Genomic DNA, 12,142 nt, shown 5'->3' on the forward strand with positions numbered 1-12,142 from the left:
CGAACGATGTGCCGTAAATAATTTTAAAAGTTACAATCTCACAGTTTATAAGTGTAATAAAATATATTTCGTCAGTAAATAATCTGAAAAGATAGCTAGTGAATAAAAATGTTTCAGACAATTCTTTATAGATAGCCTTGAACTTCTGTAAATTTATATAAGTCGTGAATCGCAAGTTGCATTTACACTACGTAATACTTTCACAGAGTTGAATATCGTAGTGTGTTTGTTTCAGAAGTTTTGAATATCTGTAACGGACTTTTTTTTTTTTCATGCATGGTTGTTACTGATAGACAGAACGTCGTGACAAAAAATCGGGGATAATGGAAGAAGTATGTATGGTGATATAATGCAAGTATATGTTGACTTAATAATATATTAATCATATTTTTTACGAACCAAAGACTACGGTAAACTTGAACTTTAGTTACACAGTATATTTTTATTTTTCAACTGGTATCGTTGGAATTCTTTCCTCCCATTCAGATCATTTGTTGTTCCGATGTCCATGGCTTTCAACTTCCTCCATCGTTAGTAACTTCATTTATTACACCATAAAGACAAATACGTATTTTTAAAGTAATATATTTTAAAGGATTTTCTCTTACACACAAATGGTACAATCCTGGTTACTCCGATAAACCTTCTTCATAATTCAGTATATTAAAAAATATATAATGACAAAACACTTTAAACAGTGTGTACTAATGTTTTCGACCGTTCTTAATAGATAAAATTAAGCTTTAATAAATTTAAATCAGTCCGCAAGTTCGAAATCACCACTTTGTTTTTTTGATTCTGTCAATAACCATTTCGTAAGTTTGTACGTATTCCAAGTTCTTTTACAACAGATGGTGGAAAAAATCGGTTAAAATATTAATTTTTCATTAGATGTTTAAAATTGAATGTCGGTATACTGTGCTTTGTGATGACATACTCTAAGGTAATTGTCAGGTATATTTTTCATTTTAGCAGTACCACATAAAAAACAGTATGAAAACTATATTAACTTATAACAATATATGGAAACTATGATTTGATCTTTCAAGCGTCTTAATTTAAAAATAACCAGTACATATACAACTACAAAACTTTAAGCAGTTTATAGTAATCATGTTTTGCATCTGCACTAAATGAAACCATAACATTACCAGAAAAATAAAATATTGTGACTGAATAATTATTTTAAAAATTTGTAAAAAAAAGAATTGTGAATATCACTTCAGCTATTCTTCAAAACACAACTGTTAAAATAAGTAGAAATATACATCTATTAATTGGCTTAAAGAATTCTTAAAAAAATCATTACATAGCAGACTTCCATCACAATTCCCTAATGTAGTTATCTCTGTACTATCAGAAAAAGAAACAATTGCATGGGCAACTAAACCAATATATTGCTTTTAATTAATTAAAGTAAATCAAATGTTTAAAACACACAGTATAACTTAAAATAAGTCTGGATTCATTGCAATGATGAAAGCCATAACTATCTATACCACAGTGTGGTTCTTGTCTATGTTTTCAAACTACCACACTAACATAAATATAAAAAAGAACATGAAATATACAAACTTTTAAAGCACTGTATTTTGTAATGCCTTCATCAGAATATCTATATATATTGTAATGAGTCAAGAAATAATACTTACTGTGAAAACTAGCAACTCGTATAACGATCACTACTGATATAAAGTTGCAGTAAAACAGCATGTTCCAGAACTACATTTTGACATTGTATGACTTTTCATAGGTGACATGAAGCTACCCAACACTTATCACTTTGGAAGGGTATGTAATCGCTCTTTCTCACTTAAAATTTCTGTAATCTCAGATCACAAAAAATGTGTTCAGTTTGAGAAGTCAATTTCCAAGACGGGGATATATCTTTATTTAATGACATTAGAAAACAAAGAAATATGGATCAATTTGGGGTACCATGTTTATCCAGAAAAAGAGCTGCACCGACTTTTATCACAGAAATAGTAAATAGTGTGTGACGTCTTGAAACAGGTTAGAATGCATGAACACTAAAGTTCAGTGTCAAAAGCTATCCACATTACCTCAGGCAGCACATGCAACATAATGGAGGATGATCTCCATCTAAAAATGAGGCCAAAAGTCTGCAAGTTCATACCTTCCATCCAACAGTTGCATACCTCAAGCAGCTAGAAAATAACAGGGCATTCATGATATTCAACATGAGGACATCTATTAAGTTGCTAGATGCAGCTCTTATGGATTTCTGTGTGATCAGACTGCTGAAAAAATGCTGGGAATCTGTTGTCCTTGTAACTATATTAATTAATATAAGCAAACAGAGAAGACTGGCGTGCTTTGGACATGACCCTCTTGCAAAAAAACCTTTTCCAATACCAGAAAAAAAAAAAACTATGATGTAGGATCACTGTCAAGAAACATGGTTGTCAAAAAGAATACAAGCAGACATGACAGTACTGCCTATAAAGATGTGGTGAGGATTCATAATTATTGTAATATAATGTAATAAGCAACCCTCCATATTTGACTAGTCTTGAAAATCATGTGAAGTATCATACCGCCATTTGCATAAACTGATTTATTGACTCTCTTTTAAAATATATTACACAAGACAGATTGATAAAAAGTTTATATTAAAACTCAAGCTTGCCATCAAGTGGTTATAATATATAAATAAGAGTACTCTTATTATTTCAAAATGATTAGTCTAAAAAACAAAATCCGTGCTTATTTACATACACAAAACCAGCCAATTCACTATCGACTGGATATACAAAATAAATGAACCACCCCCTTACACATCATAATAAGATCACCAGCCTGAACATTCACACAAAAACATCTCTCTTGCTTTGCCTACCTAACCTACAATTAAAACTATAAACATTTATTCCATATCATGCAAAAACACTATATACATTTAAGTTTCACAATAATATAATCACCAGCAGGTTTAAGCAGTATTATTTTATAATTCATACATGGATTGCTTTCTGTAACTTGCACTCAGTCCAAAGTGTACTTGTGGAAGTTTTGCACTTTTTGTTTTTTCTAAATAAGTTTGTTATATAAAATTATTATTTGGGTCTATACACAAAAAAGGTGGAATTTTATGCAGGAATTTAACTGGATATCTTTACAGTAAAAATTACAAATCAAGACAACTAATTTATGTTAATTCAAATTGTATTTTTCTTCAGAGATATACAGCTCTTTCTTACTTGTGAAAACCTCACAGGAGTTTCAGATATCAAGTCTGGTTCTTGGAAAAATAATAAAAAAAAGGCCATAAGTTAATTAGTCATTTGTCACAGTAAAATTAATTAATACCTTTACTAATTAAAAACGTGTCAATAGTTTTATTTTTTTCAAGATCTTCACTAGCAAAGTGGAAAGTGCAGTAATGATATTCATTTTCATTTCTTTACATTAAATTGAAAAAAAATCTCAAATAAGACATTAACTGAATCAAATATTATAGGTAAAACTACTTAATACTAAATTTCACTGCTGATACATGAAATATAACAGTTCTTAAATGTTGTTAGCTACGTCATAAGGAGATGACCATCACTGAAACCAGAAACATTACTACTAGAACTGCGTAATTTTAGATAATGTATGAACAATGACAGAGTAGCTGTCCTATTCAAAAAACTTTGAACTTTACAATTAAGAATAACCATTACACACATGATCTGATATGACATGTTATACTGGTCTATGTAATTTCCCAAATATGAAAGATAGGAACCTAATGAATTATTGAAACAATATGAAAAAAGTAGAAATTTTCAGAAATTATATATAAATGAACATATCTTTCTGGTGAGGCATGATACGTAAGTAACTGAATCAAATATTATAAGTAAAACTAATCAATACTAAATTTCACTGCATACATGAAATATAACAGTTCTTAAATGTTGTTGGCTAGGTCCTAAGGAGATAACCATCATTGAAACCAAAAACATTATTACTGGAACTGTGTAGTTTCAGTTAATGTATAAACAATGACAGAGTAGCTGTCCTATTCGAAAGACTTTACAATTAAGGATAATCATTACACGTGATCTGATATGACATGTTATACTGGTTTATACAGTTTCTCAAATATGAAAGACAGGTACCTAAATCAATTATTGAAACAATGTGATAAAAGTAGAGATTTTCAGAAATTATATATAAAAAGATAAGCATACCTTTGTGGTGAGGTATAATAGTTAAGCATTAAAAATAAGTAAAGATATACCATTACAGCTTCAGTTCCTAAAGTCCACACTTTTGAATTTTTCAAACTTTTATTTACAGATCAGGATGAACTTATATATTTTACAATACATCATTATTTAATTGTGATCTTCAGTTGACGTAGCAGCTTACATCAGCAAGAAAAACATCAGTGATTTAAGGTTTAAATGAACCAAATGTGCAGTGTTCTAACATGTAAGCTTCAGAAATGGTGAAATAAACCAAAAAGCAATGAAAGTGATTCATACTGATGATTAAGAGTCAGTTTTTAAGTACCATTGACAAAAAGAAATGTCCAGTAATTAAGAAATAATCTGTTTGTTCCTGAATTCTTCTGTGGTAGTATCACTTTCTGAGAATATATTCAATCTATGTCTGGTTATAACTAACAAATGTTTCCCAAATTCTGGAAGAAGTACATTTAATAATTATAACGTATCCTTAAAAAAAATTTCAAACGGATATATATAATACTTCAGTGTGTGTGTGTGTGCGCGCGTGCATGTGCAAGCGTGCTATTGGTCCAGGTTGTTAACAAGTTGACAACTTGAACTGACAACATTAATATATATATGTTGTTTTAATGTTATCAGTGCATTAAGCATGATAAAACATTAATTTAACCATCTCATTAAGTTTTAAGATTTCAGTTGTTCAAATACTTGTCAGATGTTTGTGTTCAAAATAGACCATTATATCACATTAAAAACATGAAAAATATTGACTTTTTCAATATAAAAGCCAAATAAAATAATCTAAATGTAAACTTAGTAACATTCCTGTTAATATTTTAGTTTGACACAAATTTTAATTTTTTACTGTCTCCAACCAGTCTAATTTCTTCAGGGGTTAAAAATTTTAAAGAATAGTATTGCAATTCAGACATTATTGTATAAATGCTTTTACAATGGTTTTATAAATTTAATATTAACTACAGTGGCTGGATAGCAAACTGTGCAATATGCATTTGTGTTTTTTACAGTATGAAAACTAAACTAACACTTCTGTTCTAGGGCAAGAAAACTGTACATTAATTACTTGAGAAACAAGAGTCCTCAAGCATTTTGTGTATATATATCTGAGATGGAGAGAAAGAGATAAGCTACAATGACTGACTGCCAACAATTATAAAAATCCATTCTCATGTTACAATTCATCTGTTTGTTAGTTTAGAGTCTCTTGTAAAACTAGAGAAGGGTTACCTGCAATAGCATCTCTAATTTTGAAGTGACAGACTAGAGGAAAAGCAGCTAGTTAACACCACCCACTACAAACTTTTGTACTACTCTTGTTAGAATGAATAGAGGTATTTAGCCATCACTCTTATAATACACCCACAAACCAAAAGTTCAGGTTGCAAAATGTCTTCTTTTTTTGCTGTAATGGGGACACAAACCACAAAAACTCAGATACACTAACCATAGAGCGACACATATAATTAATAAGTACTTCTAAACAAAATAAGCAACCTACATATACCTGCTCTTGTAAGAAACTGACAGCTACAAGTTTATATTTGTCTTCCTGCTACCTTTGTAATGCATTTGTTCAGTTTAGTTATCTTACTGCAAAAGAAGTGAGTTGTAAATTTACCACACATCTACACACCTTTCAATAAACAGTACTTTGTGTGAAGGTAATTACATTGATCTCATATTATTACTTGAAAAAACGAACTCCTTTAGCCTTACATTTAAGTGTAAATATTTAAACTTGTTTGTTTGTTTACAGTTCTTAAATGTTTCAGTTAGGAATGTCATATCTTAGCTCTGTATACTGTTATTTCCTAATATTAAAGCCTGTAAAACAGGATTCATTTTAGAGCATCAAATGTGACAAAACATCATAGTAATATAGAAATTATTCTTAAAGAGTTAAATCTTTACTGGTCAACGTGGTTGTCTAATGGATTTTAAGTTTTTTTTTAAATATCTTGATCTACTTTATGTTATTTAATTGCAATTTAAATCTGTTGTAAAAAGATATTATAAATATCAAGGTGCCAAAGATCTGATCCCCTCCCCCCTCTGTGCACATAGCTGTACGTATCTTTAATTGGATAACTGGGTCTTAAAACCAAATTTAGCTTCATTAGATAAGTATGCAACATATAAAGTTAAAGAATGGGTCTTAAATAATTAAGAAAATCTAATTACATTTCGTGCAAAAAAAAAAAAAGCCTCCATTACTTTAATTTAATATTTCAAGTCATTTTATGTATTCATTTAAATCAATAAATTACCTGATTAACTCAAATCTACCATTTCTTTAAGAATGTTTTATAAAATTAAAAAAATTACATCAGTAAAAAATGTATTAATTAGACAATAATCATGAAAATAATTTCACAAAAAAAAGATTATAATCATATTAAGAAATCAGATTTTAGTGTTTGTTATTTTAAAATAAAAATCTGAACAAATATAATTTTGACATTCACCCCAATACTCACAAACCATACTGTAAATTTACAAGTTTCTAATAAAAAGAGGGGGGGGGGGAGATTTTTCCTGTTATGCTGGTGTGTTGTCTTAAAACAGCAAGATTAAATACTCAAAACATGAAAAATAAAACTTCTACACAATAAAATACTGCTTTTTATCAGTATAGAAAAATCAATTAGACAGTATTTCACATCTAGAAATAGCAGCTCCAGGAAAATGTCAAGTACTGTTATTCTTTCACATGATGTAAAAGTTATTTGTCGGTTCTTATCTTATTTTGAGAGACTGTACTTTATTGATATCATTCCTAATGAATAAATGATATTAAATGTATCAATTTTGCTAGTAATTCTCGCAAACATACTTGGCTAAATAAAGTGAACACTGTCTATAAAGTACTGAAACTGATGCATATGATTGAATGAGATTAAACCTTCACTATAACAATGTAATTAAACTGGGTTATTCAGTAATTATTTCTTAAGAATCCTATACAACTAATAAAAAGGATTAGCAAGTTTGTTTTTTCTGACAAAAACGTTTTTAAAGTATATATTTGATTAATTTTTCTAATCTTTGATATCAATGTGTTTGACTATTTCCAAATGTTTTATCTCCTAGTTAAGATGCTTCTGATAAAAAATAAAATTCACCATAAAAAACATTAAAATAACCTACTGTTCTTGAGGAGAAGCATACTTTTAATTATAAACAGTACACAAATAGCCAAATTTGGGTCACAAAAAAAAAGTTGAATGTTTATGATAATGTTTTCTTTTTTTGTATTTTTAGCAAAGACCATTCTTGAGGGCTAGATATATGCAAACAAATGACCTCAAAAATATCAGTCAATCATGACAAGTTAATAAAAACAAAATCTGTTTGTGCTGCTCTAAATAAGATATTTTTTATTTGTGACCTCATGTAAAAAATGACACAGGAGGCACAATTTCTTTAAAATTTTATGGTGATTTCTAAAAACTATGGTGCACAATGCTTGTCCACACACAACAACAAAACTGCAACAGCAAATCTGAAATATAGGCTATTAACTTATAATTTTGTGTGGATAGTTATCCCACCAAAAACATTATAAAACAAATTAGTGCTTACATTACCTATTAACATTTTCTGTTTACACCTATACAAAAAGCAGCTGTGGTACAGATACATCCATTCTTTCTTTACCTACATTAATGGGCGGCTCACAAAAATCATTCCAGAGGATTTCCTCCAACTGCTTCTGCACCAATCCTAGTCTTCTTAAGACAAATTTGGATTATCCATACAATTCAACAATAAATTCAGATAAAGTCTGTAGTGTACATGTATAGTCCACACATTACAGGATGAAAAAAAAGGAAAGGAAGAAAGAAAACAAAAAGGTCTTTTGTACACATGGAGTTACACACGTGTATAAACTACAGGGTTTACACCAACAGTTATTTAAAATATATTCAACTGAACATAACTCCCAAATGCATAACTGAGAAGTGTGCTTTTTGAGAGAGATAGGTTTTTTTTTTTGCTTTTTGTTTGTTGTTGTTTTTTTTTTCCACGAAGAGTCCTCAGTAAAAATGAGGCACAAAATATAGTATCAACAGTTACTTGGGACAATTTAACAAACAGAAGCACTGAACAAGTAGTAGTAGTAGTAGTATATATATATTTGTATGTTATATACTTATATATTATTTTGTCCTTCTATGTTTAGGTCCCCGCGATCTTCCTGTTTTTGAACAGGGCACAGTCATGTTTTGATGAACACTACTTGCAGAACCACCTCCTGAAGCAGATGTTGGTCTATCTAGTTCTAGCATTGCTTCTTGAATGGCATTTTCCAAATTCGAGTTCATTTTTCGTCCCCTAAGCAATAAATAAAAACACTTCAGTTAAAAAATATGCAACTTTAAAGCAAGTAACACATCATCTCAATTTTGTTTTTATAAAGGTTGACAAACGTTATTTAAAAAACCTTGAGCTGTATACCCCTTTAAAAATGTCAAAAACAACTGTCCTTCAAAAGAAATAAAATACTAGAACAATTATTGTTGTAAAAGACATAATATACTTTGACATCACATACTTATAGAGAAATGTAGGTAATAACAGTTGAAAACCTAACTTTTTGGTTGCTGCTTAGTTCTTTCAATAAACTTTCTTCTAGCCACAAATCTAACAAACTGAATACAGTTTCTTAAGTTTCCATAATACTCATATTCTTATGAATGATTTGAAACCAGATTCTATCACAGTTTATGAGTGGGAACTTCTGAAAGAATTATACTTATGTGTTTGTGAAAATTTTACAAAAGAGAAGCAACTGTGACATCACAGCCAATTAAATTAAGTGATTTAAGTTTTGAACACAGTGAAAATAGACATGCATAGAAACACACAATAAACAAAATAAATCAACAGATGTTCACATTTACATTACATAGTCATTAATATAAATTACTAAAATAGACAGAAATCAATGATTTTAATTGAATGTTGACCAGCAAATGAATCTGCTTCCAGGAAATACAGGAACAAAAGGTTTATGGGTTCTTGATAGACAGATCAACACAAGAAAATGAGTAGAAAGTTGTTATGCTACTCACTATTGTACATTTGTCTGTCAAAACAACACACGAAAAACACTAACATGGTTACAGTTATAGCCAGATGTATTTATAACTTCTCTGACATGCCACATGCTCACAACTCATAATCTAAATCATATTAATGTGTACACATGCATCATACAAATACCACATCATTATTTGTAAATGTTATCATTTGTACACTACACATATTTGTAAACATTACTTTCTTATAATCACATTCTCTGAGAATTTCAACACTTTATGTGCCTCTAATCTACAAAAGCATATCCATTGTTTACTTTAGTAATCATTTACTTGACAAATTTAAATATAAGAAGTTATAACAAGAAACCTTGCCTAACAGAACTTGTTACAGGCTCAAAGTAGCAGCAGATAATGTGGTAAAGGGTACTACTATCTGTTTACATTGCTGTACTTCATATGTAAGCTTTTCATATTCCTGCACTTACTTTAAGATTGTATATGGAATGTGTTTCAAATTAATGCACCTTTATTTTGGTTCTTACCAGTTCTGTCCAGGATCTTACCAACTAAAAGATAATTAAAAAGAAAGACAGCAGGTGATGTCCATGAGAGAAAAAGCTGTCTTTTCTGTCAGCTAACTGGATAATGGCCCAAGGTTTCCCTAGTTCCAGCTTTTAACATGAGTAAATGGAAGCTACATGCATAAAATGTTGTGTGTAAACCTGGATTAAGTTGTTATTGTTTTCCATAGCATTAATGGTCAAGCTCTAACCTGTTAGCAGATCTAGCCAGGTTTTGTCTTTAGTCAAAACCTGAAGTAGACTTAGATTTGATAAAAAGTGACTTTTTTATTAAAGCTTCTTGAAATACTTAATGTTCATTTTGTTTGCTAAGATCTTAACATTTTATATTTTTAAAGTTTAACTCAGGGTTTATTCTTATTTTATATTTAACTCAGTTGCAGTTTACCTATGGGAACAAATACATTTGATTAATGAGATTAACCGGTCACTAAGCTTTCATTCCACAACAGATACACTTGCTCCAGCATTACTCTTTTATTTGTGATTGTATTTTTGTTGTTATTTGATAATAAAGATTACTCTTGTACAACTTCTCTAATTTGACTCTCTCATTTTGATGCACTTGGAGAAATAAATAGATCAAACACTCCATAGCTTGATACCCTTTGAACATCCAGTTAGAAGGTCCTAACTGGTTACTCTGATGAAAAGGAGCAAGCCAGAAAATAAAACAATAATTATAGAATACACAGTTTTCAGATTGCATTAACCAATTACTATGGGGTAGTTGAGGATTTTGAAAACCTAAGAGCCTGGCAAAAGCTGTTCTTAATACATCTATTCAGTTAGTTCCAGTTATTCAGTATATTTAACCTCAGTAATACCTGATATTACAAAATGGCCAGGTAAGAGACCTCAAAACTCAGTTAAGGTCATCCATAACTTATAATTCATGACCACTGAGCAGTACTTACCATCTATACTTAACCATTTAGTTGGACTGACTGCCAGAATTACAATGCCTCCACAGGTGAAAGTGTGGTGTGTTCAGCAGCATACCACAGCTTGTCATGCTAATCACTAGGTTTAACCTGGCCCATTCTACTTACTAAAATTTTTTTTTATTATGAGAAGTACATTTTCTAATAAAGTGAAACAAATCTTATGCATACAAGCTAAATTTAAGATTTTACTACTAGAAAACCATTACAATAAAAATAGTAAATGGATCTTTTTATGGTATTTAAATAACTGGATTAAGCCACTATTTATTACTAAAATTTTAACTCATTTAAAACAGGAACCAAATATTTAGTATATACATTTCATTTTTATTATTGTTTTTGTATCCAAAGAGCCTATCTCAAAATGTGTTAAAGCACAACATTTATTAAAACATTTCAACCAACTGCAAATAACTTCTACTAACCTTCTGTACTTTTTCCTGGCCCTGTGATGTGCTTCAAGTCCTTCTGACAGAGTCTTCAACTTTTCAGGCTCTACTTGAGTGAATGTGTGATCTCCAAACCATTTTACCCAAACCTTTACAGATTAAATAGGTTAGTTTAGAATAGAGTAATTATATTAACATGTATAAACCTATCTACTACTAAAACTATATTTTTTATAAATATGCATATAAAAATTGAAAAGTATGTCACAGTTTAAGAGTATAAAATCAGTTTCTTTATAAAATAATGACCATTACAACAGCTATCAGTGTAGCGTGTTAAATTCAAACAATTTTCCTGATTTAATGTCTCTGATTGTTTGTTTGACTGTTGAATTTCATGAAACATGACTTAGAAAAAACGGATCACAAAATTTTCATTCAGTATCATCATCAATATCCTTTGATGTTCAAGAAATGTATGTAACACTATTTGGTAAAATTTCAAATGCTCTTTCATTTTAGAATATTAAGTGTAATGTTTGATACAGAAAATTTCAGAGTTAACTAATAAGAGTATCTACCAAATTTTGGAGTTTCTGTACAAAGACACTTTGAAAATCAGTTTGCATTCAATACCATTAAACTACAACTGAAAAAAATATTTCTGATATAAATTAGAGAAAACAATAAATTGTTTAGGTAGAATATTCCCAATGAGCACACTGGAATGGATGCAAATGTCTGTTGTTGAAAAACACAAGTGTACAAGACAACATCGGGAAAGTCTTCCATCTTCAGGTCAGTGTCAGTGAGGTGCTGCAGGTTTTTTATAGTGCATTGATGGATTGTGGAGAATGTTGTGACTGGTTGTTTGTGTGTGTTTATGAATAGTGGAGTGACTATAGAAGACCTGCAACACCTAATATTAAAAAATAAGATGAAAAGCTTTCAATA

At 29.9% G+C, this 12,142-nt stretch overlaps 1 protein-coding gene across 4 annotated transcripts in view; it reads right to left on the reverse strand.

Moving 5' to 3' along the window:
• Positions 1 to 2,563: 2,563 nt before the first annotated feature.
• LOC143240056 (uncharacterized) overlaps positions 2,564 to 12,142 on the reverse strand; it is a 65,088-nt gene continuing 55,509 nt past the window's right edge. For all 4 annotated transcript variants that reach the window (XM_076481882.1, XM_076481883.1, XM_076481880.1 and 1 more), the window contains exons 6-7: positions 11,225 to 11,337; positions 2,564 to 8,561 (exon numbers count right to left, since the gene is read on the reverse strand). In XM_076481882.1, the coding sequence (XP_076337997.1) occupies positions 8,387 to 8,561; positions 11,225 to 11,337 (288 nt within the window). In that variant the 3' untranslated portion in view covers positions 2,564 to 8,386. The remainder of the gene's footprint in view (positions 8,562 to 11,224; positions 11,338 to 12,142) is intronic.

Source organism: Tachypleus tridentatus, chromosome 13 (assembly GCF_004210375.1).
Source record: "Tachypleus tridentatus isolate NWPU-2018 chromosome 13, ASM421037v1, whole genome shotgun sequence".
Lineage (NCBI taxonomy): Eukaryota > Metazoa > Arthropoda > Merostomata > Xiphosura > Limulidae > Tachypleus > Tachypleus tridentatus.